The 19,303-nt window shown below is 37.9% G+C and overlaps 1 protein-coding gene across 1 annotated transcript; it reads left to right on the top strand.

Annotated features, from left to right (window-relative positions):
* Positions 1–560: 560 nt before the first annotated feature.
* Positions 561–19,303, top strand: ATP6V1B2 (ATPase H+ transporting V1 subunit B2; the record flags this gene model as incomplete). The annotated part of the gene is made up of 14 exons (XM_084245146.1): positions 561–696; positions 6,463–6,518; positions 8,424–8,522; positions 9,621–9,714; positions 9,844–9,921; positions 10,693–10,832; positions 11,170–11,271; positions 11,620–11,717; positions 12,585–12,708; positions 14,330–14,480; positions 16,192–16,274; positions 16,971–17,075; positions 18,530–18,659; positions 19,164–19,303. 14 exons carry the CDS (start codon positions 561–563, stop codon positions 19,301–19,303), a joined length of 1,536 nt encoding a protein of 511 aa, XP_084101272.1.

A 19,303-nucleotide genomic window follows, 5' to 3' on the forward strand; every position in this document is an offset into this window, starting at 1 on the left:
AGTGGATTCACCAGAGACAGAGCGCGGAGCAGAACAGGCAGACTGACTGAAACACACTGCTGAGGGGAGCAGAGGGAGAAACAGGAGAGGTCTGCCGCACCACGTGGGTCAGCTCCGTGGCCTGGGATCGAACTCGTGCTGCAGAGGCTGTGGCTTGCTTCATAGTGCGTTGCTTAACCCCTTGCGCCACCAGAGAGCCCTCGCCCCCTTTCCTCCCTTTATCTGCGTCCCTGCCCCCTCCTTTCTTGTCTTTCTGCCTTACATCTTGCCTTAATTTCTCCTTCCTCTTTGGCATCTCCCTCTCTGGAGCCCCAGCCCTCCCTCCCAGCACGCTGGTCAGCTCCTCCGGCCGCGCGCCGGCTCCGCCCCGCCCCGCGGAGCCGGGTCACGAGGCAGCGGGCGGCGCGCCGGGCAGGGAGCGGCGAGGGGCGGGGTCTCCGCGGCGAGGGGCGGGGTCTCCGCTGCGCCAATGGGCGGGGCCGCGTGCGCGGGCCATCCCTGTTATATCTGCGCCTGCGCGGCGCCGCTGCTGCGGGGCCGGTCGGGACGGAGGAGACAAGATGGCGCTGCGAGCGATGCGAGGGATCGTGAACGGGGCCGCGCCCGAGCTCCCCGTGCCCTCCAGCGGGCCTGTGGCGGGGTCTCGGGAGCAGGCGCTGGCAGTGAGCCGCAACTACCTCTCCCAGCCTCGCCTCAGTGAGTATCAGGGGCGAGACGCAGCCTGTCTCTGCTGATTAGTGCAGCCCTTTGCTCCCACTCACCTGCTTAGCCTGCGGGTTGAAGGGGGGAGGGCTGCGGTCGTCTCGCTGTCTGTCCTTTGCCCACATAGCGCTCTGGAGAAAGGGATGTACGTGTCCTTTTCATTTCCGGGACATATGTGGGCCGAGGGCGAAAGCACCAACCGAAACGTTTCCCAGGGCTTGGGGGGCTCCCGACTACAGTGCGGCCTCCAACTTGGCTAGGCTGGAGCCATCTCGAGCACTTGATGCCTGTCCCTGCGGGAGACGCAGGGACAACAACGCCCCTTCCATCCCCTTCCCATCCCCTCCTCCTGCTGTGGACCCTGGGCCGGTCTGCCGCTCCCCCGGGTAGTGCCATCGCTGACGTGTGAGGCCTATGGTGCATGGAGGTCAGGCCAGCAGCCAGGGGGAGATGCGACTTCTTTCCTGGGGGGGCTGCTCTACAGAACGACACCCAGATATCAAAGAACGCTGGGACTGAAAAGTACCCTTTAGATCATCTAGTCTAACCCTCTCATTTTACACTGAGAAGCCTAAGGTTCTGGGAGGGACAGGACTTGTGAAGGCTTTAGGCACCTAATTATTATTAGCAGAGGAAAAACTGAAATTCCAGGTTTCTTAATTCTCATTGGGCTTATTCTGCCATTACTCTTTTACTGACCAGTTAACCTAATTTGTCTGAATGGAAGACTACCTTGGACAAAACCAAGCATCTTTCACCATATTATAAGTGTATATTCAAAACATATATGCATATGTGTGATTTTATAAAGGGCCTTAAAAATCCAGGTTTAAGTCACTGCTCAGCAGTTCTGAAAAGGTTCTTGATACTACACAGTATCATTGTATAGCATCAGACCGCTTCACAACATTCTTGGCAATTGGGTGTGAGCTTTGAAAATAGACACTCTTTGAAACTTGGGAAAGCAACCTATATTTCTCTGGGTGGCGGCACTATATTTGCACTGGTTAATTGCCAGAGAGCCTGCTTGTGGGTGGCTCATTGGTTAAAAAGAATTTCAGATGAAATGTCTGGGTGCTCTCCAGTCTGACTAATCCTATCCTAATCTGTCACTGGGTCATGTGATAGCAATGCAGGGTGAGAGCAAAGGAGAATGCTTGAACCAGAGTTGGTGCTTTTTTACTAGAAGTCATCTGACTTTACTCCTGTTGGGCATTTATACCCACTGAAGTAAATCTCATAGGAAATGAACAGATGTTGCATTCTTATAGATTTTGATAATAACTTTATACCTAACAATTACAGATTCTCTTTCGTGAATCACACTTGTGTGCTTTTCTTTGGGTAGAATACAAACATTAATGGTGCTTCTAAGAAAATAGTATATGGGTTTAATAGTGGGTTTTCATGTTCTCATTCATTGTCAGTTCAGAGAGTATCCACTGAAATAATAACAGTTTACACAGCACTCAACAGTTAAGGTTGTAAACCCTTAAGGGAAATGGGTATGATTTCTTAATGCTCTGTGTGTGCTTAGCCTGTGAGCGAAGAACGCCAGATGAGGTTCCTTCTGACAGAATTGTTGCAACATAATGCTTAAAACTGAGGTGTGCAAACTTTAGAGGAGGAATCCTTTTTTGTATCCTTAGTGCTGAACCCAGAGGGTGTCTTGTAATTGTTCTATAATTTGTGTTTAAGCCCCTTGTTTTAATAACATATAGATTCTTAAAATGGGTGAAATCAGAGTAGGGAATTGGGATACTTGACTGAGTTTCCTTTCAATATTTTGGCTATTCTAAAAGGCATTGATGATGCCATACTTCTTATAGTGATTACATTTGAGTATCATCTTTTTCCTATTTTGCCACATCTAGACTCCAGTAAATAATTTTAAATGCTTCTGAATAAATATTGGTCTAGTTGAAGGCTGATAATACCATTTAGGTATTATCTGTTATCATAGTTGCTTAGTGTGTGCTTTTTTTGAACAAAAGGATGGAGTAATATTGGCAGTTCCTCTGTATAAGTTGAATCCAGTTTTAAAACAACTTTCAGAATTATAGAGCCATTAATAAGACTTGAAAACTGAAATATGTAGGTTTGAAATAATCTTGAGTGCACTTTAGTTGAACTTTTAAAGTCACAGAAAAGAATATTTGACTTTCTTTTAAACTTTAAGCAAGGTTCAATAATATACATAGAATTTTATGTGCTAAACATTTTGAATTACATAGTGTCCATTGTTCTAGAGCAGTGGATCAACTGACTTCTTATAAAGCAGAACTTGTCCAACAAAGAAGTCAAAGGAATCACTAGCCTGCCGTTTTATAGAACCCGAGTAACCACTCACTGTTCAGGGTGTGGGTCTCTACTATTCTTACACAACATAAGGTGGAGGCTAAAGGAATGGATCCCTTGTTGTGCAATGGCTGTCAATTTTTTTCTTTGAAAATTTCACAATCGCGAAGTGCCATTCTAGTGTTGAACAATCTCATATCCTGCAGGAGGAAGAGGATGTCATCTAAATATGTGCTGCTTAAAATCTTTGCAGATCTTGGTTTTTATTTTTTTTTAAATAATAAATTTTATTTTTATATTCCCCATACAATTTCAACCCCTCCATTCTGACCCCAATCCCTCCCCTCCCTCACCCCACCCTACAAAAAGTGTCTCTGGTTCATAATTTTTGTTGATTTTAACTTTCTTATAGTTATTCAATTTCCTGGTCCCTTATTTAAGTTTTCTAGATTCCTGCTATGAGTGAGACCATCCGGTATTTTTCTTTTTCTTTCTGGCTTATTTCGCTGAGCATGATCCCTTCCAGCGCCATCCATGTTTCTGCAAATTGCATGTGTTTATCTTTTTTAAATGCTGAGTAATATTCCATGGTATATATGTACCACATCTTCTTGATCAGATCTTGGTTTTTAAATGTTGCTCTGTATTTATTGCCTGTTTCGTAGACCAGAATCAAAGATAATGACTTTTTGGTTATAATATGTGTTCAGTGTGTAATGTAAACACGCATCTGCTCTGTTGTGAAAAGTGCTTGCTCATCACTTGCAGATTCAAGTTCTTGTCAGGTGAATTCTTGCATTCAGGTTCTTGTTTAGAGTGGCCATTGTTTTGGTAAATAAAACTGTTTATGTAATTTGTGAATGGATTTTGACTTTTTTTTTTAATGCGCATCTTAATGTCTTTGGCTGCCGTAATACAAACCGGTATCTGCTTTGGGCTGTTAATGGTTATGGTGAGGACGACTGAGAAATATTGCTGACAGATGAAAAGGGGTTGTTGATATCATTTTTTCTGCCTTTTTTTTTTCCTCAAATAGTTTTAGTATCATGGAAAAGAGTTCCAGTTTGTATTTAAACTGTCCTCTAGTACCTATACGTAATCCAACTTCTAGGAACTCTGTCATATCTTTGTTTTAAAGATTTATTTATTTTTATGCAAGAACCGGGGTACAGGCCAGATTCGCGGGAGGGTGAAAGGATTCAGCAGAGATAGAGCGGGGAACAGAACAGGCAGACTGATGAAATACACTGCTGAGGGGAGCAGCGGGCGAGATAGGATAGGTCTTCTTTGCCATGTGGGATTCTCGCCAGCCGGCCAGGATCGAACTGGTGCTACAGAGGCTGTGGACAGCTTCACAGTGCGGCACTCAACCGCCTGTGCCACCAGGGAGGCCCACTGTCATATCTTTTAATTATTCTGGAGACTGTTTGCAGAAATACAGGGTTCTAGAGTACCAGCCTTAGAATTAGGAGTGGGAAGCGGGAAACCAACAAACCAATCTTATTAACTGCACAAGTGGTGTTGGTGCTGTCATTTTTTGGAGTTGTTGGGTTCAGAGGGCAGGGTCCTTGGGTTCACTCTGGGAAAGGTTTCAGCAGAGCTCCCTTTCAGCAGCAGGAGGGAAGGTTCTCAGGTGAGTTTCTCCACCATACAGAGATGTTAGTTACATCCAAAGGGGCAAGTTTATTATAAAAGGGAGAGAAGAATAAAGGACACTTGCATAGACACAAAGGGGCAGAAAGGGCTTCCCTGAAAGGGACAGGTTTGCTAAGAGAGAGGCCTGCATGGTCACAGGCAGGCGGCCTTGAGAAGAGCTGCCTCTGCTGAGGGAGGTCAGTGAAGAGAAGCCCTCATAGTACAGGTCACGGGCAGGCAGGAGGATTGCTGCCCTGCTGAGAGAGAGTTGGTGAAAAGAAGCACCTGCATAGTCACAGGTGGGCAGAGGACTGCTGCCTTGTGCCAGTGCTCCCTCTTTGGGAGGGGGTCATTTCTTCCTGATTTGTTTGTTGTTGATTTTGAATAACTATGTAGAATGTGAGAAGGCCAGAGATTCTACAGTGGCCTTCAATCTCTATATCTTCACCTTGAGGTCCACCCTACAGCCATCTGATACCTGCTTGGGTCTTGTGCTTTATGATGTAGGCATTGGTGCCTAAGGATCTTAGTTCTTATAGCTGGGTTGATGGCAATGCTAATCCCTTCTACCCCATTTCAAGCTCTTGGCATTGTATGACAGAGGTTTCTGATCTTGTGGCGCCTCCTTTCCAGTTTTTCTATCCTTATCCTCCACATTGGTATTAATCAACTAATCCTAAAGGTTATTGATTTTTTTTTTTAAAAAAAGATATGCTTTTGATGGGATGTAGAATCTTGTCTTCTGTTACAGAAATTAGTTTTATTTCTTGTTTCCTGGAAAAGCAGTGACTAATGTTTTTTTCTGGGTCATGCCATTTTGCTTGTGACTGACTGAACTTCCTAATTTTGAATGATCTTGAAATTAAACACGAGATTCTGAAACATTGTGGTTGTAATGGTTAGAGGTTCAAAGGAGATACAAGTCTTGTGAAAAAGTAAATGGAATTTTGAGAACCTGAGGGATATTATTGATATGACATTTTATTCAAAAAATGAGTTACCTGTAAATCTCAAGACTAGTTCCCCCTCCATGTCCTCCGACCTGCTCCCTCCCATCCACAGCAGTTTAATTTTTTTGTAAAGGTCCATGTTTCTGTGTTTAAAATCTGGGTTCTAAGAAAACATTTCCAATGTAACTCATTTTGCATTTACAAATGGTAATTTTAGAGAGTCATTGTAAAACAGAATGTTTGGATTCTTTCTTTCAAAAAGAGTACAGTGAGGAAAATTTTTAAGAGTAGAAATTTTCAAAAGTATGAGATTTTGTTAAAACAGTGGGGAGGATTTTCAGAAAAGCAGAAAATCAAACAATCTTTTTTATGTTTATTATTTTTTAAATTTTATATATTTTTACATCATTTTTCATTTTTGCACAATGTATGCATTTTCATCTTGGTTATAGTCTCCATGCAGTTCCCACCCGCCCTTGCTTTGATCTCACTCCCTCCTTTCTCTTTGAGGTAGGTTTCTCCTGTGCTTTCACAAGCCCTCTGTATACTTCTGTTAGAGCCCTCCAGCTTCTCCTTGTAAAACTGAGCTCTTGAAGGCGGGCTTTGTCTCTCTGTGCCTTAATTGTTTTTATATCCTGGATTCTTAAAACAATGCGACTTACTCATGTTAATGATTCAAAATGTTTTGCTTGGATAAGGGTGGATTATGAAGTGAGATATACAGCAAGGTTACTTAATTCCATGAAAAAGTTTATAGTTGTTTGTTGCATAATGTAATAAGTATGATAGAGCAGAGAGAAGTTTTTTGATAATACCAGAGATAATTTAGGCCAATGTCCTATTTGACTAAAACTGACTCTTCTATGTTTCTTTCCAGCATACAAGACAGTTTCAGGAGTCAATGGTCCACTAGTGATCTTAGATCATGTGAAGGTAATACAACTGCCACTATGTTTTAAACATTTATGAAATTGAAAATGTGACACTAAATCCTATTTATTATACTTTAATTTTACATTTTGATTTTTTAAGCATTCTTTCGCCTGAATATCAGTGCTATGTAGGATACAAGAGTTTTAGATCAATAGTCTTTAAGACAGGATTTTAGTACTAGATATACTGTTGAATTCTGTTTTTGGCCTAGAATCCCTTGTCTACAGGAAAAAAAAAAAGTCAACTCTAGCCACGGGTTTATTAGGAACAAAATGAAGCAATAATATTTGTGACTTTTATAATCTGTCAGGGATCATAAATATATGGTATCTTATAACTCATACTGTAGACTGCTATGTGTTAACATTAATATTTGTATTCTTTACTTAAGTTTAAGGATTTCTGAGTGAGACAATGTTGCTTATATCTTTGACGGCCTGCCACTGGTTCAAATAATGAATAACGAAGTAATTATCCCAGTGGTAACTAAAGATTAGTTTTTACATATTCAGTTTGTTATAAAAAATCTTTAGTTATATGTTTTTAATATATCTGTGCAGAAGAATTATAAAACTATTAGTGTTACCTTACAAAAGAATGTGTAGAATATATTCTGCAATTGAATACACTAGGCTAAGTCTCCTTCCTGAGACTTATGTATGATCAGAATACATCAGAGAAAATAATTTTTATAATATGCTTTCTAGAACAGTAATTCTACATTAGTTGGTTAGTGTTGGGGTGGAGCTGGGGTGAGGGGAATGGGGGGAAGCGCACAATAACTATAATTTGTTGGTAAAAGTAATGGCAGAAGTATGTTTGGCATGTGACCCCCCCAGGAAGCAAAAAAATAAGTTGAAAACATTTCATAAAAAGGACAAAGTGCATTGTCTCTTCACAGTTATCACTAATATTTTTGTATATGACAAAGTGCATGTTTAAATTAATATGGGGAATAAGCATAGCAGGCTTACATTCTGGCCACAATTTCGTACTAGTCTCATTTCATTTAAGCCTCTATGTATAGAACTGAAACCGTATACGAGGTTTAGGAAGGTGGCCCACCAGTGTTTTGTGAATGAATGGAGTCTACACTTTTATTTTTTGAGGAAAATATAGGATGCTTTTTTAGCTTCATTATTGTGTATATCTTCCCTTTTTTCTATATTCTTTATAACTATTAATTGTAAATATTAATTATATTCTTTATAACTATAACATTTTTGTACTCATCTTAAAATTTAAAAAATTTTAAAAGTCAAAAACTAAAAAAAAAAAACAACACACTAAAATGGGTTTTTCTCAATTGAAGCTGTACTCTAAACATTCAGTGATATATTTTAGCTCTGTTAAATTACTTCCTCATATATTTACTAAGTCTTTCCTGTTTTGCCTTTCATCGCATCTTGCATTTATCCTTCACTTATTACTGTACTGTACCTGCTTCTACACCTCAAAAGGCTCCATGAGGGGTGGGTCCACCCACTGTTCACTATCACATTTTCTGTGCTGAGCTTAGTACTTTACATAATTGAAACAAATATTTTTAACTGTTTTCAGTACTATATTTAAAATTTTTTTAATATAAATGTACTCATTTCTTTTAAAAAAAAAAAGGCCTCTTGAAAAGGAATAGAATAAAATTTTTCCTCTTAAAGGCTATCTACTGCAGTCTGTAGCAAATAATATAACTAAAAAAGAGACTGTAGAAACTTTTCCATTTAAATCAAAACAAGATGAGGATACTTATAGTCATTACCACAATGTATTTGTCTTTGTGCTTGCAACCTCTATTGGGGAGGTGGGGCATTGCTTATGCATCTATTCTATGATAGAGTTAGAGCATGTACAGTATTTGGGGTGAACTTTTAATTAATGTTGAAACATTAATTTTTTCCTACTTAGTTTCCCAGATATGCTGAGATTGTCCATTTGACATTACCAGATGGCACAAAGAGAAGTGGGCAAGTTCTCGAAGTGAGTGGATCCAAAGCAGTGGTTCAAGTAAGTATCACTTTCAAAACCTGGCCAGCTAAAGTTTTTCCTTATCACAAAAATATTGGATCATTGGATCGTTGAATAAGTATGTATTTGGAGATTGAATATTGTCAGTGAGGGGAAAATTTATTTTTGCATGTTATTTTGCCAAATGTGAGCCATTTATAAAGCCACTCTAATATCAGATGGTTTCACTTATAGGAGGAATATAGGGCAACCAAATAAGGGGTCAGGGAAATCATAAGAAGAAGTAAAAAACCAAAATTAACAGGCAGCTATAAATCAGAGACATTCTTTAGTGAAAGGGAAGGGGAAAAGATAGAAATAGGGGAGGGAAGAGCACAAGGGACTATGGAGATGGTGCACGGGTGAATTGGTGGTGGGAATTTTAAGGCGACTACACCTGAGAAGAGAAAGCAAACATTATACAAACATTATACAGAAATGAACTATGATTTAAAATATATATAAATATGATTTAAAATATATATAAATAAATAAATACTTTTAAAAAGCCATTCTAGCCCAATAGTGTTGCTAGTAAAATAGCTGCCCTTTTTTTTTTTTTTTTTAAATGAATAAAAATGAGGGAGCTAGTCACATAGGAGAGAAATGGAAAGCAGAATTCACCAATTATGGAATGAAACCCAAACTACATCTAAGTCAGTTCCTTTAAATTTTCTCTTATAAATTCTGGTTTTTAATGTCACTGATTATGGTAAATGCCATTTTTCTCAATCAAAACATTCCCCTAAAAGAGTCAGCAAAACTTCCATAAAGGTAAATTCTTATGGTAAATTCTTTTTTTGGCTTTGTGGGGCCACCTAAGGGCTCTGAGGCATAGTCTTCTTCCTTTGTTTCCTTTCTTTTTGGGGGGAAAAAAGGGATAAAATATTTTAGCTTGCTTGATGGATTTAGCTTGCAAGTGTGAATAACCTTTGGTCTAGAGATTGAGGATTTGGTTTGTCACTGTGAACATTTTTTTATGTTAGAAATAGCATACCCTTGTATATTTTACTTTTTATAAGCTCCTAACAGACAGAATTTCAGTGCATATTTATTAAAATTCCTTTTACCTTTGTGATTACTTCTCTTCCACAATAGGTATTTGAAGGAACCTCAGGTATAGATGCCAAGAAAACATCCTGTGAGTTTACTGGAGATATTCTCCGAACGCCAGTGTCTGAAGATATGCTTGGTAAATAGATTTTGTTATTCATTCTTAACAGAAATCTGTTTTCTTTTTAATGTATTCCCATAATTTTTTTAAAAACTTCAAATATTTAAAAGTTACTATCTACACTCATATCTTGTTACTGTTTCATAGGTCGAGTATTCAATGGATCAGGAAAACCCATTGATAGAGGCCCTGTTGTACTGGCTGAAGACTTCCTTGATATCATGGGTAAGGGCAGTAAATGGATTTGTCTGTTTGAGGGAAAATAGCATCTGTTTGTCCTATACCTCTACCAGATAGTGATGTTTTGATGGTTTAAGTAGATAACCAACATTATCCATATTTAGTTAATTATCATTTAGTATGCATGCTGCCGAAGTGAGCAGTAATTATAATTTAATAAAATTATTTTTATACAGGTTATCCTAAAATTTACATAAAATATCTTAAGTAATTTTTTTAAAGATTTACTTATTTATGCATACAGGAACTGGGGTACGGGTCAGGGGTGTCGGGGAGTGGTGAGAGGATTCACCAGAGACAGAGTTGGGAACAGAACAGGCAGACTGACTGAAATACACTGCTGAGGGGAGCATTGGGGTGTCAGGAGAGGTCTGCTGGGCCATGTGGGTCACCTCCCTGGCTGGGTATTGAACTTGTGCTGCAGTGACTGCGCATAGCTTCATAGGGCTGCATCTTAACCCCTTGCGCCACCAGGGAGCCCCAAAATATCTTTGAGCATTATAAAATATCACTAGTGTTTATCTGAAATGTAAATAGTAAAGCCACAGCCTTGAAATTAGGATTTCTCTCTTATTTGCTATATATTTATTTCACTTTAGAACTTGAATTCTGCTACCCTGTATTTCATGAATCTATGCAAGATAAATGGAAAGTTTAAGCAATTTCAGCTTTCAAAAATAACTGATTTTTTTAGAGTAGAAAGAATTACTTTATATATACAGACATACTAAAATTTACCCTTTGGAAATGCATTAGGCCAGCCAATCAATCCTCAGTGTCGAATCTACCCAGAGGAGATGATTCAGACCGGCATTTCAGCCATAGATGGCATGAACAGTATTGCTAGGGGGCAGAAAATTCCAATCTTCTCTGCTGCTGGCTTACCACACAACGAGGTAAGGACTAGGATCTGTTTGGTGTAAAATTTAACAAGATTTCCTAAATGCTTTGTATCAGTCAAGGGCTTTCAAAATAGATACCCAGTGTTATTCTCTATGCAATATTATTGTTTCTGTAATCCAGTTACATTGAATCTTTGTCATCCGTGATGTGTCTTTTTGTTTACTCTTAAAAAGCTTTGCAAAAAGTACAGAATAGTTTTGTTGAATAAAATCCTCTAAAACATCCCCGTTTCATTTGTAATTGCAATTCCAAAAAGTATAGAATAAAAGTTACTTTGTTATAGAAATGTTATTTTAGATTTCATTGCGATTCTTTTGTATTATTCATCAGATTGCAGCTCAAATCTGTCGCCAGGCTGGTTTGGTAAAGAAATCCAAAGATGTAGTGGACTATAGTGAGGAAAATTTTGCAATTGTTTTTGCTGCTATGGGTGTAAGTATATTTTTGTTGTTGTTGTTTTAAAAATAATGACACTTAATAATTGTGTATGTTACTAGAACAGTGTTGAAAAAATACATGTGTATTGTTGAATTTATCTCTAGGTAGAATAGTTGCAGTTTGGCATTTTGGGCAAACTAAGGATTTGTTATTTGACTGAAATTTTAGAACAGTTCTCTTTTGTGCCCAAAGTAAGCTATTTTCTCTGTTGGCTTTTGTGAAAAAATTCGGGGCATTTCAAACTTTAAGAGAAGGAACTATGTAGATCCATAACTTGCCTTTCTCGATATGAATATTGAGAATTTTTCTTTTCCCAACGCTGATGAACTCGTTACTGTTTAGGTAAACATGGAAACTGCTCGGTTCTTCAAATCTGACTTTGAAGAAAATGGCTCAATGGACAATGTCTGCCTCTTTTTGAACTTGGCTAATGACCCAACGTAAGTAAATAATTTCTTTTTTCACCTAGGCTTCTGCTCAAAAATGTCACCTAAGATAGGGATGTAAAAATGTATTAGTGAAAGCAACATGGTCCCAGGAGTACTGTAACTCTTTGTTTAAATTCCACACCTACTACTACTTTTTTTTTTTTAAAGATTTATTTATGCATACAAGGGCTGAGGTGCAGGCCAGAGGTACACTGGGTGAGAGGATTCACCAGAAACAGTGGGGACCAGATCAGGTGTATCTACTGAAATACACTGCTGAGGGAAGCAGCAGGTGTGTCAGGAGAGGTCTGCTGGGCCATGTGGGTCACCTCCCTGCCTGGGAATCGAACTCATGCTGCAGTGGCTGCGGGAAGCTTTATAGTGCTGAGGCTTAACCCCTTGCACCACCAGGGAGGTGCCCCCTACTTCTTCCTAATAGTTAATTTGGCTTTGGGCAAATCATTTACTCTTTAATGTGACAAATAATACTTGTCTCATAGGTTGTTGTGCATATTTATTTAATAAGCTGCTATGTATAAAATACCTAACACAGTGGATACTCAATAAATGATCTTTTTTCTCTCATGAGAAATTGAGCCCCTATTCTATCCCTCCCTCCCTGTCCCTTTTTCAGTTTTGAAAACCATGTATTTCTGAAAGCTTATGGGACACTCATAAAATAACTTTGTGGCACTAGTGGTTATTACTATATAAATTTTTAAAATAACTGTCTTAATGATTTTTAAAGTAATAATTGCTTTACCATCCTCATTTTCTTTAAAACTTTAAAAGGGAAAGTGTACTATTACTTCCAGAATCATTTTATTTTATTTTTAGCCTTTTTGTTTGAGTGACCTAGGACTTAATGTTCCATTTCAGTATTGAGCGAATTATCACTCCTCGCTTGGCTCTAACCACAGCCGAATTTCTTGCCTATCAATGTGAGAAACATGTATTGGTTATCCTAACAGACATGAGTTCTTATGCTGAAGCACTTCGAGAGGTAATTTTTTTCTCAATTCAAATAGATTTAATTTTTAGGGTTATCTTGTTCTTTAATCATGTTTTTAAAACTTTATTGCTTTAAGTAGAATGCCTTAACCAAAAAAGGAAAAGTACAACTTACTTTCTGTCTGTTAATTTAGTTGAAATGCTAGAGGATGAGATTTAAAGTATTAGCCTATTGAAAGTAAATTTAAAAGTAAAATTTTAACCTATATATCATTTCTGTCATAGTCTCCATGGTTAAGCTTGATTTCTGAAAGAAGAAATGATGCCAGCAATTTATTCCGTTGCTCTCCCAGGAAGTTCTTTCTTTGTCTAGACTTTAATTTTCTAATCCTTTTCAAAATTCTGTTTTTAATGGAATTTAATATATAATTTTATTTAAATAAAATAAGACCATATTTATCTGACAGCAACCTCTTTAGAATGTATTCCTTCAGAAAAATCAGTGTTTATTTAGGAACAATGTTAAAATTATAGTATTTATCAGAAGTTTGGGGTGTTTGTTCTAATGTAAGTTGTTGGAATTTTGAATAAGTTACTCTTTTAAGCATGTCAAAAGGGAGACACTTCTAAACAGATATGCTATATAGGTGTCTTGCTTCTTAAAGTTCCCTAAGCCTCATTACCATGTCTCATTCTGCTACTGTGCTGTTTCAAACTAGTGCTTTTTCAGACTGTGTACCCCGTCCATGACAGACCAGTTTTCTAAACAATAAAATGAGTTATTAAAGTAAAATTTTTTAAAATACGTGACTTACAAGTCCACATTTTTAAAATTCAGCAGACATAAAATTATTCTGTCAAAATGCTATTAAAGTTTTCTAAATAGCTTTTTCTGAATCTTGCTTTCTATATTGTTGCACATTGGTAGAAGTTGGTCTGCGGACAACATTGAATAGCACTACTGTAGCCCTCTTTGAGAGGTACCAAAAATAGCACTTAAATGGTACATTTAATGCTTTAGGGTTCTTGGTGATTGTAGATTGATATATAATGTTCTTGTCTGTGTGCCTCTAAGAGAAAGACCTCTTCCTACTTATTTTGTGCAGAGACTGAACTTCTAGCTGGGAGGTCTTAGAAAACTATTTTTCTGACCTTTATTACAAGTGTCTGTTGGGGTTAATAACATAACCTTTCTCATAGGACTGTTGAGAGGGTCAAATAATATATGTAAAATACCTCAAATGATTCTTGGTATGCCTATGTGTTATTTCATTTTGAGGTTTTCAGGATTAGCTGACATAAATATGGCAAGATCTGCATCATGAGATAATTCTTTTGACCCAAGCAATGTTCTTTGGACTTTAAAATTAACTACCTTTGATTTATACAACTTCAAGCAGCTTTCCTTCTAATAAACTATTTGAAGATTTGCATCATGGCATTATAATTTTAGCAAAAAATTTTCTGGTCCCCAATTATCAACATTTTTGTTGCAAAATAATTTGAACTTGCATTGCTGAAAGATTTTTCTACATTGTCTCTTAGATACGGTATTTTAAGTGAATAGGATGATGTTTTCAATAATGAAATATGGCATGTTAATACAAACATGTTCTAACTAAGCTTTACTTTTCATATTCTGGTATGTGATATCCTTCTTGACTTATTGTCAGGTTTCAGCAGCCAGGGAAGAGGTTCCTGGTCGGCGAGGTTTTCCAGGTTACATGTATACAGATTTAGCCACAATATATGAACGCGCTGGTCGAGTGGAAGGTAGAAATGGCTCTATTACTCAAATCCCTATTCTCACCATGCCTAATGATGGTAAGTTTTTGCTCTGTGGATTACAACCAACCTAATCATTATACAGACTTTATTTCTAAGACAGAGGACCCTTTACCTTTTTGAGTTGAACTTATTTTTGAGAGCTTATCCTCTAAGAGTCTACCTTAACTAGTTGTTTGTGCCTAATTAAAACTTTTCATTTGAAAACTGCCCGTAGTAATTATTATCCTTTCATGGTAGAAAAAGAGTTTTTTTGCAACTTCAGTTTTTATTTGTAGGGTTCTATTGAATTCCTGCTATTTGCAGAACACTGGTCTAGATACAAGCAATTTTTTTAAATGAATTATATTTTCTCCTTTATGTTGTTACTCAACCTAATTGGATATTTTATTTCTATGTGCAGCAGTAATTTAAGGCAGCTTATGTTAAGTGCCAGATGAAGAGCATACATAGTAATGGCATAAGTCTAGAGACAGAACGATCGCCAAAGACTGGTTAAATATTACTTTCTTTTACTATGTATGTAAAAGCTCACAATACAAGCTTGTCTGAATATGTACTTGTAGTCAGGATGGCTCCTGGGATCACACTCTTTAGCATCTCTTATTGCCTTTTTGTCTTTATATCATATTTTAAAAAGCACTTCCTTCTCCAAGGTATTTTCTTCTGTAGAGCTTACAGTCACTAATCGAGCACTCTTCTAAGTACCTTGTAAACAGGAACTCATTTGCTACTCACAGTAACTTTGAGGTGGGTGCTCAAATCTGAGGCACAGGGATATTATAATCTGTCAAGGTTAGGATAGGCAATTTGAAATTCATGAGTCACACACAAGTCACATTTAACAAACATGAAAATGTCTTGTTTTGGTGTTCTTCTGGGTGCTGCCTGCATGGTGTTGCTTTACTTGTTCACCATCCTTGTAATTTCCATGTCGAAATACTGCACTGAAATAACTTATAAACTAAAACACAAGAATATTCTCTACATCATATTGGCAAATCTCTGCAAGAGATATTTTTGTTTAAAATATAACTATATATATATTTGGGGAGAGATTATATAACTAGGACAGATTATATAACTAGCAGAACTAGGTTTTTTTTTGTTTGTTTTTTTTTTTAAGATTTATTTATTTATGCATACAAGAGCCAGGGTACAGGCCAGAGGTGTCGGCGCTGAGAGAATTCACCAGAGACAGAGTGGGGAACAGAACAGGCAGACTGACTGAAATACACTGATGAGAGGAGCAGCGGGTGAGACAGGAGAGGTCTGCTGTGCCATGTGGGTAGCTCCCTGTCAGACCGGGGATCGAACTCTTGCTGCAGAGGCTGTGGATTGCTTCATAGTGCTGTGCTTAACCCCTTGTGCCACCAGGGAGGCACAAGAACTGGTATTTTTTTAATGAGTGCCTCTAGCTTATGTCATATACCAACACATCTTACTGTGCTGCAACCAAACAAATTAAACTGGTATGGCAACCACTACTGTCCACATTTGTCTAAGTCCTGAGGTGAATTACAATTAGAAATGAAGTTTTTCAGTTACATTAACCACATTTCAAGTGCTCAGTAGTCACATTCAGCTAGTAGCTACCATATTGGGCAGCACAAATAAAGAACTTTTATGTCATTGCAGAAGATTATTTTATTTAGCAATGTTCTAGGTAATGTAAGGTAATACAGATTGACTTCTGTATGATTGATTATATGCGATGACCAATTTAATGTCACATGTTTTCCTCTGGTAGATATCACTCACCCCATCCCTGACTTGACTGGATATATTACAGAGGGGCAAATATATGTGGACAGACAGCTGCACAACAGACAGGTATTTGACATTGTAGTGATGCTGTAAAGCTCACAGATCTACTCTTCAATTATTCTTTAGTGACTTTGACTTTGTTCTGAAAACTATTTTGTTCAGAAAATATCAACTTGAATAGTTTTTAATATGACTATCAAATTGTTGTTTCTGGATACTAAAATCTGGGTGTGTATAAATGTGCCAGAATTAAGAATTAAATTTTACTCTTCTTGTGCCTTAACATAAAACCAGTTATTTTAACTTTTTTTGGATAATTCTTTCCCATAATGGTATAATCTGCCAATCTTGTTATTAATAGGAAGAGAGACATTTGAGAGTTCTTTAATGAACGGTGGCTTCTACTGTCAGCTTTTATGTGAAATTATTGTTAATTTTTTTATGTATTTGGTTTTATGAGTCAGAGTTCACAAGAACATTTATATTTAGATTTGATACTGCTAATACTACAAGGCAGATATTGAAAATGTATAATATAATCATATCCCGCTTCATAGGTTTTCACTTTTTGTCTCCAAAAAATATATTACACCAGAAAGTGTTTCTTACTACCTCTTCTTCCCATGAAAACATATTAGAATTCATCTGGGAAACGAATGCAGACATTTTATGTAATTTAAGGAATAGTAATGAGTTTCGAAATGCTTCATTACTACAGATAAAGGTTGAATTGTGAATATAAATGCTTTTTTTCTCCCCAAGATTTACCCACCCATTAATGTGCTACCCTCATTATCACGGTTAATGAAATCTGCTATTGGAGAAGGTATGACCAGAAAGGATCATGCCGATGTGTCTAACCAGCTGGTATGTATATCCTCTTAAGAATGATACTTAAAGAGATTAAATAAGTTTCTCAGTCCATTCTTTCTATGGTCTGATACCTTTTGTCTTTCTCTTGTAGAACTTTTCTTCTCCCTGATCCAAGTAGGATTTTAATAGAAGCTTGTGATGGAATGTATAGTCATTCATTAGAACCAAGCAGTCATTTCTCATGAGGGTAGATGATTAAAAATCATGCTTGAAACCTACTTTTAATGCTATTTAAGGAAGTTTCTAAATAAAAAAAAAACAAGCCATCAGTTCATTTTAAACTTTTTTAGTAAGCTTAGTCCTTTTCCTGGAAGAATGCTGTGATATATTTCTTTCTTGACATTTTTTTTTTTTTTAGTATTTTCAGATCTTTTTTTTTTTTTTTTTTTTTTAAAGATTTATTTATTTATTTATACAAGCACCGGGTACAGTCAGAAGCGCGGGAGGGTGAGAAAATTCACCAGAGGCAGATCAGGGAGCAGAGTAGCCAGAAGGACCGAAGTACACTGCTGAGGGGAGCAGCGGGCGGCAGGAGAGGTCTGCGCGCCATGTGGGACCCTCCTCTGGTGGCCGGGGAGCAGCTGGGAATTGAACCGGTGCTGTAGAGGCTGTGGGCAGCTTCGCAACCCAGCGCTCAATCGCTGCGCCACCGGGGAGGCCCTCTTTCTTGACATTTTGAGCAGTCACCAGAACACGAAAGGATATCGTTTTATATGTTTAGTCAAGTCCTTATTTCTTTTTAAGATTTATTTATTTATGCATACGAGAACTAGGTACAGGTCAGGGGTGCAGAGGTGAAAGGATTCACCAGAGACAGAGTGGGAAACAGAACAGGCAGACTGACTGAAATACACTGCTGAGGGGAGCAGCGGGCGAGTCAGGAGAGGTCTCCTGAGCCATGTGGGTAGTTCCCTGGCCGGGGATCAAACTCATGCTGTAGTGGCTGCGGATAGCTTCACAGTGCTGTGCTTGTGCCACCAGGGAGGCCCAAGTCCTCAGTTTCTTTAGTCATATGAGATCGTACACCAAATACAAATTAAAAAAAAAATTTTTTTTTCTTGGGTATAAAGTTGAAGTGCTAAATCTATTGATACCACAAATATTATTATTGAATAGAATTTTGAGATGGAGTTCTCCATGGTAACAAGTATGACTTCTGGTTTTCAAATGGTTTTTTAAATGTGAGTTCACTAAGACATTGAGGGAGTCTATTTTTCTAGTGTTAAAAATGTCTACATTTTACATGTGTGAATATCCCCTTTGAGTGAGACTTCTTGATAATAATAAATCCTGATACCATATGAACTCTTATTTTTGTGATTATGAGATTTCCTCTGTGAAATTACCTTCTAATGTAGATAGCCCTAGCAGTACTCTTAAAAAGCCCAGATTACTGTCAACATCTGTAAACTCTTGTCTTTGTTCTTATGAACCTTTTTTCTCTCTAGTATGCATGTTATGCTATTGGTAAAGATGTACAAGCCATGAAAGCCGTAGTTGGAGAAGAAGCTCTTACCTCAGATGACCTTCTTTACTTGGAATTTCTGCAGAAGTTTGAGAGGAACTTTATTGCTCAGGGTAAGATGAATATTTTGTTAGAAACATAAGCCACCTTTTTTCCCTGTCTGAGAGAACTTGTATTGCTATCTGTATGGTTTTATTACTGATTAGAGAAGAGGTACTTCTGAGTGCCTGTCATGTCTGTGCACTTGGGTTTCTGTCTTGCACTCCATTGTCCAATTATTTTTCGTCCGTCTTATTTTCCCCTCCTTACATCCAGCCTCCTGCTCTGCTGCCACCGTGCACTTCTTCCTCATAACCTCTTGACAACCAATTCCTCTGGCTTTTGTATTTCTTTGACAATACTTTCTAGCCCGCAGGCCTCTCTTTTTTCTCTGATTCCTGATGGTACTTACTTCATCCTCATTTCACATTCCACAGTTGCATCCTGTCTTGGGATACCTGACTCCTCTCTTCTTTATACTTCATGCTCACAATGTTAGTCATAGACTAAACACTGAATAGCACTAAGAAGTTGGAAGTAGTTTGCCTTTATTCATTCAGTCTCAATTTTTTTGTAAGGTCCTTACGAAAACCGCACTGTCTATGAGACTTTGGACATTGGCTGGCAGCTACTCCGAATCTTCCCCAAAGAAATGCTGAAGAGAATCCCTCAGAGCACCCTGAGTGAATTTTACCCTCGAGACTCTGCAAAACATTAG

This window comes from Talpa europaea, assembly GCF_964194135.1.
Source record: "Talpa europaea genome assembly, chromosome: 10".
Classification (NCBI taxonomy): domain Eukaryota; kingdom Metazoa; phylum Chordata; class Mammalia; order Eulipotyphla; family Talpidae; genus Talpa; species Talpa europaea.